At 38.4% G+C, this 26668-nt stretch overlaps 1 protein-coding gene across 2 annotated transcripts; it reads right to left on the reverse strand.

Moving 5' to 3' along the window:
- Positions 1 to 1977: 1977 nt before the first annotated feature.
- Positions 1978 to 26471, reverse strand: LOC104591455 (zinc finger (CCCH-type) family protein / RNA recognition motif (RRM)-containing protein). Of its 2 annotated transcripts, XM_010250292.3 has the most exons (7): positions 26146 to 26471; positions 18922 to 19040; positions 15354 to 16300; positions 13041 to 14279; positions 4346 to 4693; positions 3009 to 3561; positions 1978 to 2280 (listed from the first exon to the last, which is right to left on the reverse strand). In XM_010250292.3, exons 1-7 carry the CDS (start codon positions 26211 to 26213, stop codon positions 2234 to 2236), a joined length of 3321 nt encoding a protein of 1106 aa, XP_010248594.1. In that variant the 5' UTR covers positions 26214 to 26471; the 3' UTR covers positions 1978 to 2233. The 2 variants fall into 2 exon arrangements, with proteins under 2 accessions (XP_010248594.1, XP_088742617.1); XM_088886491.1 differs by lacking the exon at positions 4346 to 4693.
- Between the last annotated feature and the right edge of the window lie 197 nt (positions 26472 to 26668).

Below are 26668 nucleotides of genomic sequence, written 5' to 3' on the forward strand. Positions count from 1 at the left end.
GCACAGTCAGCATTACCATTGCTAAGGATGCGATGGTGTGGAACCAAAGCCACAATCTCTTTTTGATTTGCACAATCGAAAAGAAACTAGGAATAAGAACTAAAAAGTCTAGAAGATATATACACCATATTATTTTCATGTATTCTAATAATTAAACCCTTTGGTCTCACCGGATCAACCAATTTGAACATCTGGTTCAATCAGATTGCTAGCCTGCCATCATTTCTGGTTCAAGCACGAGGGAGTTTTTGATGATTATGAAATAACTTCTATGATACCTGGATACCTGTACATGTCTAGTTTACCAGTATCTATTGGATATGATACGATGGCATGGATACTTCTGGATGCACTCTAGTATAGCATCGAAACTTCTAGAATGTGTAAAGAGTTGTGTTTTAACAAACTATAGCATTAACACTTTTAGAATTTGGCAAGAAATAAGTTTTGAGAAATGATATTAAGCTAAAGCTAGACATAAATGCATGTTATCATCATATTACATCGGATACCCATACTCCATCCATATCTATGCCTAGGATTTTAGGAAATGGAGAGTTGTATCCCTGTTTCCTGTATCCATGTCCATGTCCACATCCATTTCTGGGTATCATAGTATACAATAGCATGTCTCTGTGAATGAACATATTTATCAGCTTTTTAGAAGGCTTATTCCATGAGGCTGGCCTCAAGGTAAGAGGCTCAAGGAAAATGGCTTGAAGCTCAACCTTGAGGCTCAGACCTGAAAGAACAACATTCTTGGCTCCTTGTGATTGCCTTATGTCAAGAATATGTATTTCAGACATCATCCAAAGTAGGATTCCCATTACAAGAGAAACTTATTGGCGTGTATGTATTTTGTGTATCTTTAGCATAACATATTCGAAACTGTTCTGAAAGTACTATATTAGATTCAAGGCCTTTTAATAGTTATCAAAGGACTGTAACAAAGCAACGAGTTTCTTTAAACTCCAATTATTATTATAGACCTTGTTTCCGTGATCACTTACTCATAAATGTAACCTCCTCCTCAACATCATCATCCAAGCCTTCTCCCAATTCCCAACTATATGAGGTCGGCAACATGAATCCTATTTCGCCATTCCATGCCGTTTAGAGTCATATCAATCATGAACTTAAAATCGTTTCTAATTACTTCCACCCATGTCCTTTTTGGTCTACCCCAAGCCCTTCTAGCCCCTTCAACTTGCAACATATCACTTCTTACAAGTGCTGTTGGTGGTCTTCTATGCTCATAACCAAAACATCTTAGTCTATTTTCTCTCATTTTATCACCTATTGGAGCTACTCAAAGGTTCTTTTGAATGGCTTCATTTCTGACCCTACCCTTTCTAGTTTTTCCACTCATCCATCTTAGCATATGCATTTCTGCCACATTTTTGGACACATTATTTCATTACTGCCAGGCATTCTACTCCACAACATAGCTGGTGTTACAGCTGTTTCATTTCTTTCTGACCTAATCATTCTTGTGCATATTTATATGTTTTCCCTCATTTTGGTTTTATTGTTTGAAAAAAAAAACCACCACAAGGATTAAGCACGGCTGAAGGGCTGGCACCTTCGCACCTCCACATTTCTAAACATTGTACTAGATGAACCTCATTGAAGAGTAGGAACTTCATTAACCACCCAAAAAGTCCACACCAGGCCAACAGAAACAGATACTCCATCTAACTGAAAAGACATGGAAGACTTGAGTATATCAACTCATCAAATTTCATAAATAATAGTTCAAAAATGCTGCTTTCAAGTTTCTGGCATTGGCCATGAAAAATCAAAATAAAAAAATCCAAACGGACAGAAAGGATAAAAACTCAACTTGAGCCCATTAAAATACTAAGGACACTTCATTTATGAAACAAAATCACAATGAAAACACCAAGAAGTTTTGCCAATTTGCCATCACTCCATACAAAGAAGATGATATTAAAAAAATAGTCCTAGTACAGAAAATGGAAAGAAAGTTTCTTTTATATACCATATTTTTCTCGAGAAATGTTCTCTTTTTTCCCACATACTGACTAAAAGCCATTAAGGAAAAAAGAAAAGAACAGAAAAGGAAAGGAAAGAAAACTAGATACAAAACCTGCAGGCAAACAATTTCATGAATACCTGCAGATATTACAGTAAGAATTTCTGTTTCAGTTCAAAGAAATTGTGGGAGTGAAATACTAAACCTCTTAAGAAGCAACTGTAGGAATTCACATATTCAGACACCCTCAGCCATGGAATGTGAGAGTTGAGTGTTAAAATTCCCTGTAAATGCAAGAAATAGTGTTAATGGGATTTCTCAAATAAAGATTCAGTCTTTCTCTACTTTCTCATTTTATATATTTTGCTCAATAAAGATCCAGGATTTATCAAATAGTTCCAGTGTTCATGAAACTGCATCTAAGAGTTAACAAGTGAGAAAAAAAACACTAGGAACCTGAAATTAGGGGCATAGTATGTGTTTGGTTCCGTTTACATTTGCTGAGTAAACGCTGCCACATAGGCACCCCGTCAGCAAAGGCCTCATTAACTGCATCCGTACGTATTTGCAAACATCGATTTCTGTGCGCCTCTCCCGTTTCAGGAAACTTCATTTTGGAGCTTCCGGAAACAGGTAGGCGTTTATTGGCACTTCGCTGATGTGGTGCCTAATGGTGCCTATGTGTCATAAATGTCCTCATTAATTGCTTTGCTCGGTTTTGCAGCCACACAAGTACAAAACGTTTACTCAATAAACATAAATGGAGCCAGACACCCTCATAAATGAAATATAACTCAGATATTCTTTGGCTTGAATCCCCAGCTCACAGAAATACAGCATTTAGACAATTAATTAACTAATTATTATCAACCAGTGCATTTAAAAATCGAACCTCCCATTAGCATCAAAATGCTCATTTGCACCATGAATTAAAGAAGAAAACCTTGAAAACTGGTTTATACAAATGCAAAGCAGGATAATGAAATTAGAATCTAAACACCATGAAGCTTACCAATATCTTCTGATCTAACAGTTTGGTCATCCTCAACAATCAAAATATCTTCTTTAGGTGACCTTTCTTCACATGATGCCATGGCAGCAGAACTTGATTGACAAGCTTCTACCAGTTCCATACAATCAACACTACCACTAATTCCATCCAAATCCTTAGATTCCTCGTTTTCAACAGCAGGTGCTTCCTTAGAAACAGTGTTTGTTGGTTTTCCTGTACTTGATAAAGAACACGCAGACGAGACATTCTTTGTTGGTATTTCAGCATCTGCAATTCCCCTGGGGGTAGGTGCTGGAGAATTTTCTCGTCTGCCATGGTCACTATTGGTATTACTGGAGAGTGTCACCCACACAAACTGTAAATTGTGACCTTGCCAACATTTACCATTTCCAAATGCTCTCTCAGCTGAACGACGTGTTGTAAAAGTTACGCGAGCAGAACAATTTTTTGATGGCCCTGACCCATCAGTACCAGTATGTGTATCTGTTGAACCTTCCAGCTCAACTGCAGACAGATCACCATATATTGAAAAGTGTTCCTTCAAAACAGCAACCTAGGACATACAGATATCATTGCATCAGTTCCAGTCATACTGATCCTACCAGATTTTACCCTGTTACATAATCAATATGTAGAGATGAAAATTTTAACTTTCTTTCTAGTGACCATACAAATGGGAAACTAGATCTTCAGCATCCATTAAAAGGAACCAAGTTTACTGTAAAGTTATGCATAATAATGGTTGTCAAGAAGCAGAACCAGGACACAATGCACAGGAAGTACTGCTCATGATTTCATATGCTGGGCCCCACCCTAGGAGACATTTTGGACATGTATCGATTTGTTGACAATGACAAAATTCCCATCTATTGCATCAACAATTTACCTGACAATTACAAAACTCCTATCTATTGCACCTATCATTTATAATAAAAAAAAAACTATAAACGGAAACATTTTTTTATTGGTATAAATGGATACAAATTCACAACACCTGATAGAGGTTCAAATTTATTTTCAAGTTATAACGCTGATGGCTGTCAATAAGCACCGGAATTGTTTGTATCTCCCATGGTTTGCCACATGATAAGTGACCAATTGGAAATCAGTATCTTGGATAATCACAATTCGTATCCATTGTAATACTATGTCTGGCCACCTGATATTGTTTCTAGGGGCAATCCCCCCTCTTTTCATCACCCAGACCATGCATCAAAATAAACCAGCCTTTGAATTGAAAAATATAAGTATACCAACTACTAACAAGCCCAAACTTTCCAGAACTAACATGATTAGAATCCCATAGTCCAAACACACACACACACACACAGACTCACATTTGCAAAATCAGCTGGTAAAGGCGGAAGAATTCGAAATGTTGTAGGGCGGTTATCCAATTTGAACCTATTCACAAAAAAAGGAGGTCCTACTGGTGCTAACGAACGACTTGGCTGCTTCAAACTCCTAGGTGACTGCAGCACCACAGATGAGCCTGTTTTCGAATTGGGAGATGCAATAATATCCCCAGAATTGTTACTATCTATGGTTTTCTCATCTGTTGGTTGTGTCCCAGTAGTAGAAGGATTTGAGGACCTTGGAGTTGCAATTTTGGCAGGAGTTACAGGCCCCACTTTGTGTCTCTTGATAGCTTGCTCAGCAACTGCATCAGGCTTGACTGTTGTAGCCTGCACCAATGCAAGATAGTTTAGTTTTTTTTAATAGAAAGTTCTGGAAGCATTTTATAGTTTATATCCATCTAATTTAATTTATAGTCAGCATCTTCATATTACATATACTTAAGATCCTCAATAAATCATGTACTAACCTGAGTAGCAACAACCACAACACTGAGACAAAACACTTAAGGAGACTCTTTCTCTTGGTCAAATCCATAAAATGTGATATAAAATCTCGTATTCTTGTAAAATCTTGATAAATTGTGATTTTTATTATTTACGGTTGTATACGTTGAGTTGTATACTTATGTTTCCATATTTATTTTGCTCTCTTTTCCATAAATTGGTGTGTTGTATATGAAAAATAACAAATAATATAAAATTAAACCACATCCATTAAATCCCTCAATCCTATTTTCTCAGGTCCATTCAGTTAAGGACACCTCATAACCATATAGTATTTACACGCTCATACCCATATCAATGTAATTTTTTTTTTTGAGTAAGTAATCGGTTCAATTCATTAATTTAAGAAGAAAACATAACAGTGAGTTTCTGTAAAAAAAAATAATCGAACCCTTTACAAGCTAGATATCCCTATCACAGATCTGCCCAAAACAGTTGATCCCTGTAGACCCCTGTTTAGCCAAGATACCAGTCAAATCATATCAATGTAATATTGATAGGAACAAATAAAAAACAACGCAAAGATATATTTACATCACAGTTATGATCAGCTTTATCAAGTTAGGGTAACGGAAAAGTAAGAAATGGGTTAATGGGATACATCATATGCTTCATCATAAATTTTCTTTCGCATGAAAAGGTTAAAAATACTGGCTATGAAAAACTGAATGCCAAAACATACAACCTTGCTATTCAGCTTGAAAGGAGTGTGGATTCAAGGTACATCCAAATTCTGAAAAATCAGGCACACCACCCAAGAACCTTTTGACCAATTTATCAAAATGGGATGTGTACAGATCACACTACTCATAAAAAATGAGGGATGTGATCATACATACATAGGTGAAAACCCAATGCTTAATGGGCCCCATTAAAAGATAAAAATACCCAAAAGCAGTGCAACAGATCACTCTGAGAGTGAATTAATTTGGCAATTCTATATGATGTAAAACTTTCCAAAAGAAAAAGGCAATATAATGCACAATCAAGATTTTTGGAAGAGTTTTGAATGTCTAGTTATAGGCTAGTGCAACTTTATATCCAAACTTGAAAACATAAAGGGAGTGGTTTTTTAACGCCTTTCCACCATGAGCACACATCTTTCGTTGAGGATCATTTGAAATGCATGCTGTGTTGCAGGCGTTCATTGAACTGTCCAAGTGTTTCCAACTAGACAAGATCTGCTGCTTGCAAACCTGTGTGCACACTATGCACAGCTACAGCCGCACATAGGGAAACATCTCCCATACTTGTATGTTGTCATTCATGGGGAGATGTTCCTAACGAACAGCTATAGTATCCTGTGCATAGCATGCACACAGCGTTTTGTGTGCGGCAGATCCGTGCTCATTTCCAACGCGTCCCATACATTAAAAGACTAAATGTTATTTAAAGGGTAGCCTGCATCTTTCTAAAGCTGTTTTTGTTTATTTTTTTTCTTTTGAGAAAAGATAACTGATATCATTAATCAATGGAGGGATCATAGTTGTCAAGGCGACGCCTAGGCAACAAGGCGCCCTTGGAGGCTCGCCTCGCCCAGTCGCCTAGCAGTTTTGTGCACTGGATTATAAAATACTTTTATATTTTTAATTTTTTGACATTATAATTATAAAAGAAGACATTATTAAACTAGAATATTCATTTTATGTGTTTATATACTAATTTCTTTTTATGATTTTCTTATTTTGTTAGGTTTAACCAATGCAACATTGCTAACTGCTGTATTTAACCCATGGTTCACAGTATCGATCGATACACCTCTGTGTATTGGCAGAGGTGTATCGGTACTTATAACAATACTCCCCCTTTTTTTATTTCCTTGGTTTTCAATTTCATTATATATAAATATATTATTTAAAAAAATGGGTCCCCAAAGACACATGTAAACAGGTATCGGGACCCCAAAGAGACAATACAATACACCCAATATGGGGCGTATGCGTATCTTATCGAAATTTTGATCCTTGATTGAACCCTCAAAATTTTCAAAACCTGAACCTATAAGCAAAGGAAGAACTTAAAATTTTGTCTAATCAACACATTTTCTTCTTCTTCTTCTTTCACCTTTTCTTTTCTTCTTTCCTATAACAAAAGTAGGGGTTCAGCCCCTATATTTTTTGAATTTCCTTTACTTTGTTCTTTTTTTTCTCATAAAATCTTGATTTTCTAGACTTAAACATGAAATTTATACTTTTCTTATGAAAATTATGAATAATTATTAAGGAAAGATGGTTATGGAACCTAGGGAACTACCCTAGGATATATGGTTTTACTTAAAAAAAAAATTCATCGCCTAGGCCTCGCCTTGGTGCCTTGAAAACTATGGGAGGGATGTACAAGGCCTTGTCAGCAAAAAAAAAAAAAAAAAACAAAGCCCACTGATAGGCCCTACATGTTCTTGGGTGCAAGTGGTGTGTCTGATATGTTAGTCTCTAGTAGAGGCTTCCTCATATTATCATATTGAGGTTCAATCTCTATTAAGTTGATTTTCTTTTTATTTTATTTTATTTTTTGATGACTAGTCATGTTTTGTGCAAGAATTCCATGAATGCCATTAGGGCTGTTCACAAAATAGTAAAAACCGATCAAACCAACCAAACCGGCCCGACTCGACCTGATTTGGTCAGTTCTCAAAATAATTCAGTCATTTTCAGTTTGAAAAATAGTAGAATCTGACACGTCGGTTCGGTTATGGGTTATTGTGTCATAAACCGAACAAAAACCAATCCAACTGACTACTTTTTACATCTATCTGTTGTATTAGTGGGACAGAGGAAAATATAGCCTTGTTATTACTTTTTAATTTAGACCCTTTTTATGATTTGACTTATTTTATATTTAAAAATTGTCAGCAGCCTAACATTCTCTCTCTTCATTCTTTTCTCTCACTTTCAATTTCTCAATTTCTGATTTCAAAAAAAATGAAAAAGACAAAACTCAAAACTATAAGTCCTACCTAGGGTCTGACATCTTAAGCTTATAGTTGTCAGTTTTATCAAATAAAGTTCTAACAAGACAGTTTTTGTAATAAAGTAAAAGGTTTTACCTCTAGTGGGACCCATGCAATAATAATATTTTTTGATAAATGATTGAATTTTATTCAATAAAATCAAAAAGATATTACAATACAGCCTTCCCAAAGGAGGGGCACGAGCTGGTACCTCTCCACAATAGCAACAATGTACTACCTCAGACTAGTAACAAAAAGTTTACAAAGCTGCCCAGAAAAACTGTTCCCTTGATACCCCTTGTTTAGCTAACCCATCCCCTATGGTGTTAGCTGTTCTACCCACCCACTGAAAAATAACATTCATGTTCCTTGAGAACCATTTAGCTTTCCTCATAATACCCCTGTAGCACAGATCACTGAATCTGGATTTTTTAGCCAACCCACAACAACTTTGGAGTCTCCTTCAATAATCAAATTTTGAACTCCTAACTGATCCGCAACCTGAATGCCTTGTACTGCCGCTAGGAGCTCAGCTCTGATAGAGTCTCCTATACCCACAGAGCCTGAGAACAAAGCTAATATGCTACAATCTTTATCTCTCAGCACCCCACCAATCCCTGAAGGCCCCGGATTTCCTTGACTGCTACAATCAAAATTCAGCTTTGTCCAGTCTTCTTAAGGGGGTACCCATACATCTGGTACCCAGATCTTTCTGTTACTGCTACTAGCCACAGCCCTCCAGTTCCTCCACATGTCATCAAAAGAATAAAATTTGAAGGAATCTGATGACCTCAGCCAGTGGATTGCCCTGGTCAAAATACAATCCTTCACATTCTGCACATTTCTCTCCTTTTCTTGGAATATCCTCGCATTTCTTTCTTCCCAAATTGTCCACAGAGCAGCAGCTCTAATGCTCCTCCGCATTGTTTTACCAGTTTTTGTGGGCCACACAAAGAAGGTAGAATCAAAGATATGATCTATGGCTGTGGGTATATTCCATCTGCAACCGAACAAAGCAAAGATCCAACCCCAAATAGCAGCAGAAAAAGGACAGGTTAAAAGTAAGTGAGAGCAATCCTCGCTGATGTAGCGCAGTCCGGCTGCTCCCTGCAGGAGATGATCTGGCTACCGGCAACGACGGGCTCGATGAACCTGCAAGAGATGAATCAGAGAACCCGGGGTTGTTTACCCGGCGGGGTCGCTCCGATGCTTAAGTTAGCACTTGGTTTGCGAGCTGAAAATGATATTAGATTGTGAGAGATCTAGAGAGCAGAGATTACGCCTCCCCTCACCCCCGGGGGGTGAAGCCTTTATGTACTGGAGTCCTTGCAAGTTTGGTGGAGTAGTTCCGGAATTCTCGCTGTGATAGGATCCATTTCCGTGTTAGTTGGCGATAACGCTACCAACCGGTAAGGCTGACCATTTCCGCCTGAATCGGGGGAGTGGGGAGATGATATTTGGTCGTTACAAGGTACAATCCCGTAAGACGTGGAGTACGGTGACGAGATCTCCGGAGTTGCCATGCGGTGATCGGTCAACATTGCCTGAGCTCGTTCTCTTTAGATCCGACCTGATATGAATGTCGAAGTGCCTTGGGACCGAGGTGGTCATGATGTGACCTTGCGCCAATGTATACTCACCCCAAGGTAGACTTGTCCCGAGGTGGCCTTGTTATCCGAGCTCGATCCGTTGCGGACTTGGCGTGTCAGGCTGAGCTATTGTCCTACTAGTTAGGTCGCTAGTTCGGCATAAAAATTAGTCGCCAGGTCGGCGTCAGTGCCAGGTCGCCAGGTTGGGACACCATCATCTTGGCTAAGTTGTTGCCTAAGTGGTCTCGGATGTCACCCAGTTGTTCCGAGATGCCACGTGTTACGATGTCATTGGAGGGCCAAATCCGTCCTCATCAATTGCCCCCCATTCCCGAGCCGAAAGTAACTCGGCAAAGGGAGTAGATTGCTTCTTCTGGCCTGAAATGACTAATTCGATGAACTCGTAAGCGTCGATTCAATTCCTTAGGCTCTGGGAGTGACTCGCAGTCCACTCTCCTTACCCTTGATTTTGCCCATGCCGAAGAGGCGATTGGGTCTTAAGCGGTGTCGAGGTCTTTTATTAGTTCGGCACTTTAGCCCTTAGGCTCTAGGAGCGACTTGTAGTCCACTCTCCTTGATTTTGCCCATGCCGAAGAGGCGATTGGGTCTTAAGCGGTGTTGAGGTCTTTTATCAGTTCGGCACTTTAGTCCTTAGGCTCTAGGAGCGACTCGTAGTCCACTCTCCTTGATTTTGCCCATGCCGAAGAGGCGATTGGGTCTTAAGCGGTGCTGAGGTCTTTTATCAGTTCGGCACTTTAGCCCTTAGGCTCTAGGAGCGACTTGTAGTCCACTCTCCTTGATTTTGCCCATGCCGAATAGGTGACTGGGTCCCACGTGGTGCCGAGGTCTTTTATCAGCCCGGCACCTTAGCCCTTAGGGTCTAGGAGCGACTCGTAGTCCACTGTCCTTGATTTTGCCCATGCCGAAGAGGCAATTGGGTCTTAAGCGGTGTCGAGGTCTTTTATCAGTTCGACACTTTAGCCCTTAGGCTCTAGGAGAGACTCGTAGTCCACTCTCCTTGATTTTGCCCATGCCGAAGAGGCGATTGGGTCTTAAGCGGTGCCGAGGTCTTTTATCAGTTTGGCACTTTAGCCCTTAGGCTCTAGGAGCGACTCATAGTCCACTCTCCTTGATTTTGCCCATGCCAAGTGGTGCCGAGGTCTTTTATCAGTTCGGCACTATAGAGCTACGATTGCGCTGCATCAGCCTCGTTAGTGACGCCGATCACTCACTCCTACAAGAAGCTACTAGGAGCTCGACCTATGGGGGCAGCACTACTAACTTTAGGTCACTAGCTCGCACGAGAGCCTTGGAAGGCTCGACCGGCAGGGGCGTTCGTGCAGTCCGTTGGCCGCCAACTCCCGCGGAAGCCACGAAGAGCTCATCTTGTAGAGGGTACCTTGCGAATATGACTAATGAAGCTTTACTCGAGTTGATTTTCCTAAAGAAAACCTCCCAGCATAACATAATAATTTTAGGAGGTACAGGTTTGACCAAATCTCCTTAGATGGGAAGCCCACTTGTCCCGAGGGAGAGCAAAGGTACTTGAAAAAGGAAGCACATGTGAAGTAACCTTTTGGGTTTGGAGACCAAAGTCTCACATCAGAACTGGAAAGGTCCAGAAAAACACTTTCAAGCAGTGACAACAGGTTTGAAACATGAGAGAGTTCATGATCCCTCAAACCCCTACGAAATTGAAAGTGTCAACTCATGGAAGATGGAGAAATAGATGTTGGAAGAAAATGAGAAATTGTTTTACCCTTGTAGCAAGAAATGGAATAGAGAGAAGGGAAACTGTCCTTAAGGGCAGAATTGCTCACCCAGATATCTTCCCAAAACAAAACAGAAGTACCAGAATTGACATCATACCTGATACAGTTGAGGAAAAGAGGAAGAATATTCTGAATTGCTTTCCAAGGAGTTGCCAAAGTGGCTCGACGCGATACACCAGCATCCCATCCATTGCCCAAACTGCCATGTATGCTAGCTATCACCTCATGCCAAAGTCTCTCCTGTTCTAGGGGCCATCTCCACAACCATTTTCTTAGGAGTGCTTTATTCTTCAAAACTAAATTCCCCAGTCCCAATCCACCTTCCTCTTTCCTCCTACACACTAATCCCCAATTTATTAAGTGATCCTTTTTTTCCTCCCCTGGCTCCCAAAGAAACTTTCTCATTAATTTCTCTAGTTTCTTGGCTTCCCTAACCGGAATCCTAAAAACAGAGAAATAATAAATTGAAGACTTGACATTTGACAGTAAAATACATAATACACTTTCCTTCGATTAACCGATTAAACCGACCAAAAAAATTCAAAATTGGTTTAACGATTTTACATTTTTATGGGTTGATTTCGGTTGACTAAATAATCAACCCGAAAGTGTCGGTTCGGTTGAAAAAAGTAAGTGAAATTGAACCAAACCGACCTGTGTACAGCCCTAAATGCCATCACGGCCATGTCTTTAAGAGCTGTGAACCACCATGATTATCACATATGCAATTGTAGATATGTCTCAACATGGGTAAGAACTAAAAGTGCTATCGTGACTACAATCAAGCTGATTGGATCCCTGTGGGTGTGATGTAAGAGTTAGCTGCTGCAATGTGGAAATCTTTTAGTTGCCATATTTGGAAAAGGCACTAGAAAATCAATTGGTTGGTTTGCTACAAAGGTTACATTATTAGTTGGTGCTAGCTTGAGAGGAGTTTTGGAATATATTCAAATTTTATGAACAATGGAATGGAAGTACTTTAGGAAGAAAATTTATATTTAGGGACTTTAATGTAATACCAGCCCCATTGGGTGCTTTTTGTAAATTGGGATAATTCTATTAATATAAAGAGTCTCTCTAATTAAAGATAAGTGTGTGGTACTGTTAGATCAAATTACCCATTCTTTTTTCCTTTCTTCTCTCATCTTATACATGGCATGGTGTTAAATAAATAGTTTATTAATTGTGCTCCTTATAATAAATTATCAACCCAGATAAAAGATCTTAGAGATTATGAAAGACAATGCCAAATACATTAATTAAAAGCTCTGTAAAAATATCTAAACACCAGAAAACAAGCAAATTAGTTGAACCCTTCCATACAGTTTTTTATTATTATAATTCATTTAATTCAAAAATAAAAAAATATTATAAGTAGATCAATTGATTAATTTTAGGGGAATATTAAGACAAAATCATAAAAGTTTTACATGAATAGACATAATTCCACTCATAAATCAAGAAAGAATTATTTATTTTTATTCTTACCCTTCCCTTCAAAGAATCCATCATTTCCCCAAATATTACCAAAATTTAAAACCATGGTTCAGGAGCTAATGTTTTGTAACTTGCAAGAATTGGCATAACCAACCCAGACAGAAGTTGAAACAACAGCTTTATCTAAATTTAGCTATATGAATTAATACATCTATATTGGCAATCCCACAATGTATTGATACAGGGCATGTATAATACACCTAATGACAACCTGTAGAGCTGGTACAATATCCATATCCAGTTAAAATAGCAGATAAAATACATGTTTTCAAAGAAACGACCAGATCTTAATTATAGGCTTCCAGTCATGTGAAACATTAAGGTTCAAACAAATAAAGATAAAATTCTGACGTGTATGTTACCTGTTTCTCAAGTTTATCTAACTGGCGCCGGAAGTCATTCCGCTTTTGGTCGAGCATTTCCTGCTTTATGCGGAGTTCCTCTTTCAGAAGCTCTAAACTCTCCAGTTTCTTTTGCAGATGAGCAGTAGATTTGGCGCCATTTGTCACAACAGGTTTAGGGTTAACAGAGGCCCCTGCAGGAACATCAGGAGCCACTGAAGCACTAACCTTAGAAGCTGCAGATAGGAGATTTTCCTTTCCTATTTCAGCAATAGATGACAAAAGTGGAGTAGAAGCAGCTGTCATGCCACGGGGAGCAGCAGATACAGTGTTGCCACTGCTTATACCATCATCAGGAATGTTGTCCCGATTAGCCCACCATAACTTTATAAAGCGGTTACCCATCACAGCATCAGGTGCCTTTACAGCAGCCTCAGCCTCTTCTCTTTTAGAGAACTGGACAAAAGCCTTTTCACTATTCACTGGAATATAAATATCAATAACCTCTCCAAATTTTTGAAAATGCGAAAGAAGAGCCTCCCGCTTGTTATTTTTTAGGGGAATACAGTTGACAAAAAGAGTACGGGAAGCTTTCTGAGATGTTCGCCCAGCATTACGTGCAGGATCACTTCGTTTTGCTGCAGCAGAGGAGTTCATAGCTTTTGGTACAATATCATCAGTGACTATCTGCTTCTCTTGATGCTCATTAATTGGAACAGCAGGTAACCCCTCCTCTAGGTCTTTCACCTCATTCCCAAAATAACTTGTAGAAGTTATTGTACTGTCATTTTTTCCAGACATTTCTAATTTATTTCCAGAATTCCGAATCCGTCCCCAAACAGAAGAAGTTGCACTCTGTGACCCAATATTGGTCGTGATGCTTCTACCACTATCAATACCATCAGCTAACCTTAAATTGTGGCAATCAGAAGCATCATTGTCCCATAAGGTTTCAGCTTCATGAATCTTGGTCGAAGGAAGCTTTAGAAGTGCACTTGATGTCTCAGGACGGTCAGTATTCCATAAAGGTTGATCAGGATCATAAAGGTCAGCTTCGCCAGAACCAGCAGACACAGGTAACACACCATTCAAGTTTAATCCATCATCAGCTGCACCAGACTTGCCACTTTTACCATGTGAATTTTTGCTGTTTATAAACAGGTTTGGAGCACTAACAGAAGGTAAAGGTCCTGTTCCAGCTGGCATTCCCAGTAGGCATGCACTTGGAAGAGAAACAGGTAAATTGAACTGTGAGAGGCTCTGTAATTTGCAAAATTAACAATTAGTTACAGACAAGAACAAACTTCTATCCCAAATAAAGCTTATTCTTCTTATGAATCCCAGATTTTAATTAATATAGGAAAAATAGCTATAAAGACATTCCATCAAGGTCTTATGTGCAACAAGAGAGATTTGCATCATCAACTACCTCTTTATCAATGACCTGCAACTAGGCTCTAGGCCCAAATGGCATTAGACAGTTGAATCTTAGTCAACCAAGTATGGAATTTTTACCACCCATTGCATTAAAGATTATTATATATAAACAAAAAGGCAGGATCATACATAAGCTAAGATTTTTTGTAAAACAGTCCAGGCTGCCCAGCAGATGGGTAATCATTGGAAAATGGATGAACTTGTGACACATTGAAAGAGCCATTTAGCTCCCATTCAAGCTAGATCTATAGAATTAATATTGAAAAGTATGTAATTGTCAAATCATGCATCAAAGGCATCTAAAAGCCAGTTCCAATGACATACAGGTTAGGTTTATATGTGATTGGAAAAACATTTCAGGTGACAACTAAAAGGCACAAGACATCATGATCCAGTTATATGATAATAATAATAAATTGTTAAACCTGCTACCAGTACGGTGCATTCAACACAGTAAAAAAGCATAAGAAAAAAAAAGCCATTGCTGTTACTCTGCGCTATGTTCAAAGCAGTCTAGGATGGTGATGGGCAACAATGCAATAGACCTTACTAAAGCGATTTTCAAGATTAGCATTTGATAATTAATCTGATCAGACAAGAATAATTACCTCAATTAGGAAAAAATAGAACCTAAACCAGATTTAGAAAATGGTACGTAGCAACTATAAAACAGGGACTCCTCTTCCTCATGTTAAGAACTGGTAGCATCTAATCCCCCCTCCCCCTTCCTTTTATAGGTAAACATTTAAATGTACATCCCACTAGTAAAATTAAAGACAGCACCTCTCTACCTAGAATATTTGGGGTGAGAAAGGACGGAAGAAGCAGTAAAAACACAATTAATATTAAAAAGGAAGCTCAAGAAATCACAGAAAACAACTGAAAATGAAATTATACCTGAACATCTTCAACAACAATTCGATTTACACCATGCTCCATTGGACACATATCCCCCCTTAGACAAAATCCTCGCTCCTCAAAGTCCCTACATCGTTGGCGAGGCATGCCAATATTCAAGGATGGTGATCTAAGTGTTCCTTGCAAACCAAGTGGATGGAGTGTATCTAGAGCACCATTAGACATCCCTGGAATTAACCCAAATGCACCCCAAGATGCATTCTGTGTGTTAGCAGCATTTGGCAACCCCCGTCCAGGAAATAGACCAGGAGTAGGTCCCTGAGGAGCCATTTGTGATGCAAAATCAAGTGTGTCCACAGAGCTGAATCTTGAATCATGTTGATTCCAGGGGCCAGAACTCCTTCCTCTTCCTCTACCTATGGGAAGCCGACCTACAGATGATAAATCAAAACGAGTACCAGGGTCACCACGCAATGGCGGGTTCACTTTGGTCCTCTGACCTAAATCCAAAGGAGGACGAGACAATGCTGCTACACTAGGACGTCTTTTCTCAAATTTTGCAGAGAAGTCTCTTTCTGGAGGAGTAGGGTTATACTGTTTTCGGACTTCACTTGACTGAGGATCACCTTCCAGGAACAGCTGCCCATTTTCAAAAGGTTTGTTACGCTTTCTGTTTGGCCTACTTAAAAGTTGCTCTTGTCCATATTTGTCAAAAGACTGAGATCTAGTTTCCCGCCTGCGATGCTTATGATTGCGATCATCATCGTCATCATCACTGAATTCTTTCTCTTCAGTATCACTGGCATGACAAGAAGAAGGAGAAAGTCCCTCAGTATTTGGAGAGGAAATTTTGCGTTCTATTGGATCCTCTGATATGAACGAATTCGGTGGTTCAACCTGCTTGATGGCATCTGAATTCTCACCAGACACCACAATTGAACCATCTTCTAAAGCCTGGAACAACTTCGTGATGAAAGACTCTGTGCCTACAAAAATAGGAAAGAGCTCAAATAAATGAAAACAACAAAGAGGTGAGAGAAACACAAACATATAAAAGCAAAAGGAGCAAGGTTAGGCTTCTTATCACACATCTAGACTCTATTTGTCAATAAGAAGGTCATCGTAGATTAGGCTTCCTTCCCCAACTCACAAGAAAAATCCCTTGCCAATGCCATATTAGGCATCTCATAAGTGTTGTCAAAACAAGTTTAGTTTTGGAGTTTTTTTTTTGGGAAATAGTAATTTTCATTGAAAATGAAGGAAGAGTGTATTATTGCTATCAGTAAATTACGCCATGTTTGGTTCAACTCTCATTCTTACCCAAGATGAATTATAAAATGGATAAGAATTGGTAGAATGAGAAAATATTGCTATGAATCAAACACTTTTTTTCCTAAAAATGAATTATTTTCAAACTGGCAAGTGCCTTATGTTGCTCACTTTCATTCTTAAAAAAAAATGTGTTCGCAGTCATAAACCGCTGGCTTAGGTCTCCAAAATCATCGGTGTAGATGTTTACCGGTGGATGGCTGGCAGTCAATGCCCACTGGCACAAGTTTCCATGGCAATCTGCCAATAGACATTTATGGTGGTGGTTTTGTAGACCTAGGCCGGCAGTTTATGACCATTGGAATACAATTTCTTTATAGAATGAAAATGAGCAAGATGGGGCATGATTATTTTTCATGTTGCAGGCTACCTCAACTTTTATGCTATGGGTTGATTATTCATTCTGAAAAGAATCAGGCCCATGGCAAGAATTTAAAAAAATTGAGGCCTAGAGCAGCGAACCAAACATGGCCTTACCTTCCACAGGCTCCTACTTTCTCGTTTTTAATAAGGTCTTGGTAACAAATTGCATGTGTATCACGTTTTAAATATGCACCCCAAGAAAAAAGAAAAAAAAATATTAAAACACTGTAGTCAAAAGCAAGCAATTATAAGTACATAAGAAATAAAACCTGCCATTGGGCCAGGAAATGTTAAAACGGTTTTCTATTAGAAAAGCAAGAAACTTAGATGACAAAATCAGACAGTATCCTCCTCATCAAATCAAATAGCATAACTCAAGAAAACCTAAATAACAGTCATCATCATCATCCAAGCCTTATCCCAACTATATGGGGTCAGCTATATGAACCCTGTTCCGCCTTTCTGTACTGTTTAATGCCATATCTTTTTAAATTATTGGCACTTAAATCATTTGCTACTACTACTCATGTCCTTTTTGGTCTACCCTAGCCCTTCTAGCCCCTTCAACTTGCAACAAGTCACTTCTTACGAGTGTTGTTGATGGTCATTTATCACCTATTGGAGCTACTCCTAGGTTCCTTTGAATGACATCATTTCTAATCCTATCCTTTCTAGTTTTTCCACTCATCCATCTCTTTCTGCCACATTCAATTTTTAGAGAAGTTGTTTCTTGACAGCCTAACACTCTGCTCCATACAGCATAGCCAGTGTTTTAAAAGCGCAAGGCGCAAAAATAAAAAAAAAAGCTAAAAAATAAAGAAAAATGTCAGAAAATTCAAAAAAGAATAAAAAAATATTAAACATAATATTAATAAAAAATATAAACTAAAATTTTAAAATAATGTTTTAAAAAACCTATTATCTAAAATTAAAATACATAAACATAAGATGTAAAGCATATTCAAATGAGAATTTAAAAATAAAATCAAACATACAAAACATTTTCAAGCATGTAAAACCTCTAATTTCTTTTCTCACTCAATTGCAGTACTTCGCATAGCTAATGTAATGTAAAACATATTATATTCCTGATTCTACGAGCCGGCTTTGTGCCACGCCCCTCGAGGCAAGCCCAAACAAGTCCACGTTGTGCCACACCCCTTTTGAAAGGGCTGCGCCTAGGACCTAGGCGAGGCGCATACCCTGAAATGCGCGGCACGCCTTTTAAATCACTGAGCATAGCTGGCCTTACAAATATTTTATAGAATTTTCCTTTAAAACTGAAGTGGTATTCAGCTATCCACCTATCACATGAAACTCCAGATGCCCTTCCATTTTACCCATCTTGCTCTAATTCTATGATGGCATCCTCCTCAACATCTCACTTGTTATGAACTATCAAACCAAGGTACCGGAAAAAGGTCACATTGAGTTACCTCTCTTGGTCTCCAAAGTGTACCCTGATTTGCATTCCTACTATAGTTAAATTTAGAAATCATATATTCCGTTTTAGACTTTTAGTCCTACTTATTTTAAAATAACAGTGAAGGCCACAAAAGCTGTTGGTTTGGAAAGGAGAAAAAGCAGAATTTTTGAAAGTTTTGGAAGACATTTCCCTTGCATTTGTGCTGATGGATGATGCATTTAGTGTCCTTATTTTGGCATTGAGAGAGTTCAATATGTTTATATTCATGCATTGTTAAAATTTCTAGAGTGCTGGTTACAAAAAGAAATAACTCCAGTGTACAAATCACTTTTTGGATCAGATTGATTGACTCTATAAGACAATTGATCAGAAGGGAAATCTTCCAAAGACAAAAAAAGAAAATGAATATAAAAATATAATTTGAAAAGTAATGACTTTTCAGCCATGAAAACAGGAAATAGACACATATAGTCACTGTGCAGAACATACCCTGACCAAGAAATTCGACCAGATTCTCAGCACAGAGCTTCTGCAGTTCTTTAACTGGTTTGTCCTTCTTTAACAATGCTTCCACATATTTTGCAAGAATCAAGGGGTCAGCTTCTGTCCTGAAAATGGAACAACTTCAATCAGAAACCACTCTATAATTTCATTTGGGAATGAAACCCTTACAGCAACCCAAAATCTCAAACAATAAGCCATGTTTTTTTTTTATTTTGAGAATCTTTTCGTAAACAGCCAAGGACTGATGATACACAGTGCATACTCTTAGATGTTGTATATTCCCATCTGTACAGCCTCTTGTAAAAAGGCCTTTGAACAGCACAATACTTTACCTTTTCAAAGAAATAATAATAAATAAAAATAAATATATATTAAAGAAAAATGATGGCAATGCACGAGATATCTGAGCTTTGCAACCAAGCAAAAGACACAACAAAGTATACAAACATACACCAGCTCCCAGACTGTGGAACATCCCACTACAGAAAGAAGCTGGCTTCTTCTATCAAAACAAAAACATCAAACCTCAAAAAAGAAACCATAAAGAAGACCACAACCCAATCACCACTTAATGTAGTTCATCCTTCTATGGAAATAGAGGTTACAGCAAATCAATTCCTGGAGAGATGTGAGCATCCCAAAGTTACTAAAATATATGTGAAAGAACAATGAAGAATCAATGGCGGCACCCAGATATGGACACTGATAGCTTCTAAATTGAACAACTTATTGCTTTGTCTTTTAGTGGATAAAATAATTAAATGATAAAATATCAAGGGCATAATAATCTACCCAACTTTAGCTTCAGCAATTAAGGAGCCCACAACCTCGGAACCTCCTTACAAACTTATTCACTAAAATACAAAGCAATTAACTTTTCAGTTCAGCTATTTCAGCTGTTATCGAACAGCCCCTTAATCGTCCTTGCATTAGTTAAAAGAAAAAGAAAGAAGGTCCACAAGACAGCATAGAATAAGAATAACCAGAACTTTCTGCTTTATTTTTTATACTAGCCCTGAGTCACAGGGCTAGTAGAGGGGGACAGAAAGGGAAATAAAACAAAGGTCAGGATTTAAATGGAAAGAAAAAAGTTCGAAAAGTCAACAAAAAAAGGTTAAGCTCTCTATTTTAAAAGGTGTTCAGTTCATGGTTGTGTTCCTGTTGCATTTGATTCATAAACAGAACTAGCATTCTGTATGCAATTTGTATGCTATTGCTGGTACTGGAACCAGCAACCCATGGTTTCAGAACCAGCAAAATGGCCTTTTTAACACAACTTTTTTATAGTTTATCAACCAGGAAACAGGGTTTGCTGATGTAAGCATGACATGACAGCTATATGGTGTGTCTGACAAACCAATATTGCTACAGTCATAATGTCTCTATTTGGTGATGACCATATGATCAAAACTCAAAAGTTGATAGTGAAAGTACATGTACAAACGAATCATACAACCAATACTCAGATATCATGGTTCAAAAAATGAACCATGAATAAACCAGCCTCTTTTGCATTGGGTAGTACCCAAAAAAATTATCATTTTCAAACAAAAGATTGGTATGGTTCTGGGACCATACCTTGAATCTAAGAGGATGTATAATAATGCACAAAGGTATGCAAAAGTAACATTCAGTACTCCAACAAAATAATCAGGGAAACTATGTTTCTGACATCCAATCTGAACCACTCATTCACGTGGATATACTTCAATCAGATAATACTTTAGCCGATGCCCTTGCAAGAGATGGAGTAGACAGGGCGAGCAGGTTTTCAGAGAGAGAGTAAACAGGAAACATTCTTGGTGTGTGTGTGTGGGGGGGGGGGGGCCACTAAAGCCAGAGACTGATGTACCTCTAACTTAATTGTATATGAGTCTTGTATGTCTTTTGACAGCCCTAGCGTGAAATCCCTCCCAAGTGGGCACTAATCTCTGAAAGGACTTAAGATTTGAGATGGCTCAAGAATTTGGTTGAGAACATTAGAGTGGTGCTGGCATCTTTAGGGATCTTTGTCCAAGACTAAACAGGGTTTCCACTTGAATTGGTAGAACTTTAAATGATTTTTTTCTCCATCCAATATGGCTCTATAACTTAAAAACCAGTTTTCTGTGTAAATCACGTTTTTATAGATTTTTCTATAAACCACTTACACTTTTAAGCAGGGAGATTACAAAATGTTTTTCCCTCCAGAAACTAAAGGATAGGCTTGAAGCCCTTTTCAAACATGTTCATACTTTCACATTAATGAGAATATGTCTAGTCCTATTTTTTATATACTAAAACACTATACATGAATTGTAGATACCAATACAATGAAATGTATAGATATCCATGTAACAAAGAGAAAGAGAGGTAAGGATTAGGTAGCTACTGCTAGCCTATGATGATGATGTTTGGCATCATAACTCTAGCTAAAGAATCAGCCAGATATTGGCAGACCTAAGAATCCACCTGAAAAAAAAAACTGTTCAACCTGGCTAGCAACGTCTTACAAGCATTTACAAAACTTAGAAACTGAATACAGACAAGGTTACATGCCAAAGGCGCTATTCGTAAAAGGCACCCATAAGTGATAAAGAATCCTTCCAGGTCCTAAATCCCTACATGGTATAACTGTCATCTACATTTTTAATCTTATTTCATGGTTTAAATCCTTACATATGTCCATGCATCTTTATCCTTAGACAATAGATTGTGATAGGTGCAGAAGAGGACTAAATTGTTTGTTGATGCAACATTTAAAATTTTCATGAGCACTCGAAAAATATGATGGCCTGGAGGAGAAACTATATTTCACTTGGGAAGAGTTACTCTAATCAAGGCCACTCTAGCAAACCTCCCTACCTATTTCCTTTTTGTCTTTAGGTTACCTTCTAAGGTAGCCAAGAGATTAGAAAAACCGATGAGGGACTTCCTATGGGAGCCAGGGGAAGAGAAAAAAATGATCATTTGGTTAAATGGGAGGTGGTGGGTCATAGATAGGAATAAGGGGGCTTAGGGTTAGGGAACTTGGTTAAAAAGAATGAAGCTCTTTAATGTAAATGGTTGTGGGGGTGGCCTTTGGAAAGAGAGAGATTGTGGCACGAGGTGGTGGAGAGTATTCATGGCTATTCTGAATGGTTGGGATGCTGGAATGTCTCGACAAGCTCGACTCACTACACCTTGGAAGGCAATTTCCAGGGTTCTTCCTAAATTCCTCAGATCAGTAAGGTATGGTGTTTGCTCAGGTACTATTGTGCTTTTTTGGGAAGATGTCTGGGTGGGCAATCAACCCCTAAAAGATCCTTATCCCTCCATTTACTCTATTTCCTTATATAAGAGAGAGCCTGTTGCTAGGTTTCTTTCTGTCCCAATAACCTCGCTGTCTCCAAATTGGGATTTTGGGTTCCGTAGAGGTCTGGGGGATGAGGAATGTGCTTGCTTGACAGAGCTGTAGGGTATGGACTTTGGTACCGAGTGGCTCCTTTACTTGTGCTTCCTTCTTCAAGTTCCTTTGTTCTTCTCCTTCTCCTTGGACTTTCCCAGTGAAGGATTTATGGTCTAGGCCCATTCCCCCCAGAATATCTATTTTTTTCTGGGAAGTATATCATGATAAGATCAATACTGTGGATAATCCACAGAAGAAGGGACCTTTGTTATGCTTGAACCCAAACTGGTGCACAATGTGTAAAGTACAGAATGAGGACTATTACCACATGCTAATATCTTGTTCCTTTGCTGCAGATGTGTGGTCTTTATTTGGTTGTAAGTGGATTCTGACTTCTAATGTAAATTTGCTCTTTGATCCATCATTGCTTGGTTGGCGAACAAGGAGAGGGAAGCTTATGTGGAAATGCATTAGAGCAGCCACTGTATGGACCATTTGGGAGGAATGAAACATGGATTTTCCAAGAAAAAGAAATGAGTCCCAAGGAAGTTAAGGATTGCATACTTACAAGAACCATCCATTGGCTGAAAACTTCAGAACTGTTTGTGGACTTATCCAATAATGATATTCGGAGGAGCTGGTTAGCGGTGGCTTCAATAAGCTTCAAAGAAATCCATATCACAAGCAAGGTGGACTCCTCCTCCAAAAGGGGTAATTAAACTGAATTTTGATGGCAGCAGTCAAGGTAACCCAGGGCCTTCAGGAATTGGTGGAATTTTGAGGGATAATAACAGCAACATTGTATCCTTGTTCTCAGGCCCAGTAGGAGCGGGTGACTCAACAAAAGCTGAATTACCAGCAGCTGTACAAGGTTTACAGAAAACAAGCCAACTTGGAGTGGAAAATCTGGTAATTAAAGGATATTCCAAGGTAATAGTTAGCTGGCTGCAGAATTCGGACACTGTCACTTGGGGCTACAGAGATCTTCTGAGGAAAGTAAAATGGATCACAAGAAGCATGATAGTCAATTTCCAATGGGTCAGCACATCAGGTCCCTTGGGAATTGGGAACTCCATCAGGACAGAACTTTTAGCTGCTGTACAAGGGGTGCAATTTGCAAACCAGCTGGGGGTACAACACCTAATAATCGAGGGGGATTCCAAAGTGGCGGTGGGTTGGTTGAAAAATTCTGAAGAGGCTATGTGGCGATACAAGAATGAAATGAAGAAATTTAGTTGGTTGACAAGGAATATGTTGGTCACTGTACAGTGGGTGGGGAGATCAGCAAATACTTTGTCAGATGTGTTAGCTAAGCAAGGGATAAATAGGGAAGAATTACTTTGGGCTCAGTTGTGATTCTTGTTTTTCTTTCCTAGTTTACTTGTAAGATTCAAGGAGGGGCTGCAGCTTGTGCCTCTCGTTGGGATGATGTATGAACTCACTCTAAAGTTGCTTCTGAATCAATAAACTTATTATTATTCATCAAAAAAAATGGGTCAGCAGATCAGCCAATGCTTTGTCAGACTCTTTGGCTAAGCAAGGGATTTCTTGGGCATCTTTGTATTGGGCTAATTTGTCATCTTATAGTGCTTGGGTCTGTACTCATTACTTTGGGGAGGTAGCATCTCGTGCTTCCTCAAAGGCTGTTTGTACTTCCTTTTTTATCTCATTAATAAAATTGCTTAATCATTCATCAAAAAAAAAAAAAACCTGTGTAATGCATGGTTCCATAGTGAGTGTAGGACCACTAAACCTAACCCTCAATACTGAGTAGATTGCAGAGCATCAGCATCCAGGACAAAAGAAGAGAAAATCTAAAATTAAGGTTATTCAGGCCTATGAAGAACATAAGAAGTTGAATCTGGTGTAAATTACATTTAAACTGTATATGCCAACTTAGGCAATGGACCATTGCTTGCTTGGTGTAATGGCAAAATCTCATGCTGACGAGTGAGAACATTGGCGTGAGTCTGAATTCATCAAAAAAAAAACATTGGTTCGAGTCTGAGAGCATGGCTAGGACCAACATTGGGTAATTGCCTTATGCTGATTTTGGCAGGTCCCACCTGAGACATCCTTAGTTCTTTACAGTATAACAATTTTCAAGTCTAATAATCTTTTTTTTTACTTTTTCAGTTTGATAAGTTCACAAATAGGTAGATTACGATAAGCACCAACATTAAACCTATTAACAAGCTGGTGTTCCCACTATTTAGCATTTTGGTGACCCTGAAAACCAATACATATCGTACTGGTGCATTCTAGATGGACCACCCTCCTTTGCACTGCATCATTAATCCAGTAATCCAGTAGAACAAAGGGTCCATTCTAGATGCCAATGACTTTCCAAATATAAAGATGTCCAAATTTCCCAAAATTTTGTTGATTTCCAAGTAATGTGACTTGAATCGCAAGGATAGTGTTCCTTTCTTTATTATGCCCTCGGCTTCCCCTTTCCCCATCTTTCTTCTTTACCATACAAGAATTTCTAGGCTCCCATTTCCCCAAAAACATTTTTTAATCATCATTAGGTCCACCAAAGTGACATTGTAGAGTTGAGATCAGAGTACCCACTTCAGAAATGTCATATCCATGATAGGAATAATTTTGGGAAGAAAAGAGAAGCAGGAGATTCAAAAGAAAGTCTTCCTCCAAGTGACAGTTTAGAGAAATTCTTTGGTCATCTAAAATGCTCTAAAGGCATGCTAAAACAATGTGACTCAATTGCTACCACTGTACCACACAGTATACATGGGGGCTTTGGGAATCACATCAGTTTAACCTTTGGAGGACCATGTCATCAAAGGTTGGTGGCTTCTTAGAGATTATGAGGAAAGGCTTGGTTAGGGATTTTGAATCAAAAAAGCCTAAAAGATAATGTTGCACCTCCAAGGCTTAATATTTCTCATGTGATTCTCTTCTGATAATTTGGTCTTTTATGAGTATTCTATCAAATATAATAACTAGCTCCTGACAAACCTGAATAAATGTGATAAGATGGAAATGCAAGAAAAAAGTTTGGTCCTACCAAATTATCAATGATATCTAGGACTCGATATAATGACTGGTCATCAACCTTTCCTACCAAAGGCAGAATAATAAGTTTTGGTGGACACTAGCAAAAATTAGTGTTTTTCTTTTTTATGGATAGAAAAAAAAAAATCAGTGGCATAAGCGTATTATTTCATGGATTAAAACTTTTATTGATTTGTGTTTCTTTTCTCCTTCCTTCTTTGTCTTTTACCCTTTGTTTCATTCTCAAATAAAATTCTCATTGATGATTAAAAAAAATTGAGTAATGGAATTTTTAATTTTCTTCTGTTATACCTTACCATGTCTGGCTCTGGATCTCAGCGTAGGTTATGGAAATGAGTTCAATACCCAATTATCAAGTTCCCAGTGTTCTTGTTCATATTAACATCCAACACAAACCAAATGAACATCATTGAACTGTTTACGACCTACTTTCAGTTGAATACCAGCACGGAGAGCAAAAATTTAGTTCAGTAAAAAAGACATGGTGTGTAACAGCGAAGGAATGAATAGAAATATACCTTATGCAATTTCTGGGAAGAATGAATTACACCCGCTCATCAAACAAATGGCTCGAAATCTATTAACCAATTTCTTATTCGTACACTAAGAATTTCAGCTTCTAGAGCAAGGGCTTTTCATTACGCAATGTCTTATACATCGAATATACTGAGCAAAAGCGGAAATACAAAAAAAAAAAAAAGCTATAAAACATTAAGGACGCGCGAAGAGAAGAAAATAAAGAAAAAGGATCAACGATTATGGAACGCAGAAACATTACTAATACTGGAGAAAGGAATATTACTTACAGTGATTCAAGGTTCTTCACGAGATATCCAGTTAAAGAGGAGTCCTCAAATTTCATATCTCTAATCATTCCTCTTCATCATCTGTGTCCAAACGCGAGGAAGACCAAGCCCTAAAACGCCATTAATGGAGTCGAGGAACTACAAGATAACAACGTAACTATAAACCATGGGACAACCACCCCAAGTATTGTCGAGGCGAGGACTTCTATTGTCGAACCTGGTAGGGTTTTCTTCGACTTAATTCTTCTCTCCGGTAAGCCGCTGAGGCCGAGAGAAGCAATTAGTTTTTTATTTCTTAATTTTTCCGTCCCAGCCGAACCAAGGAGGAACCGGGCATAGATTAGAGAAAGAAATAATAAAAATAAAATAAAATAGAACTAAAAATCAATTGGACGAAATTTAATAGGAAAAAAAAACTATGTAGAGGTTAGAGGAAAGGACTGAAATGCAAATGGTTATATTGAGGATATCTGTCCTTATCTTTACTATATGAATGATGCCCGTACAAGGCCTTGGCTTCACG

The sequence above is a fragment of the Nelumbo nucifera genome, chromosome 4 (assembly GCF_055504915.1).
Source record: "Nelumbo nucifera cultivar China Antique chromosome 4, China Antique-T2T, whole genome shotgun sequence".
Taxonomy (NCBI): domain Eukaryota; kingdom Viridiplantae; phylum Streptophyta; class Magnoliopsida; order Proteales; family Nelumbonaceae; genus Nelumbo; species Nelumbo nucifera.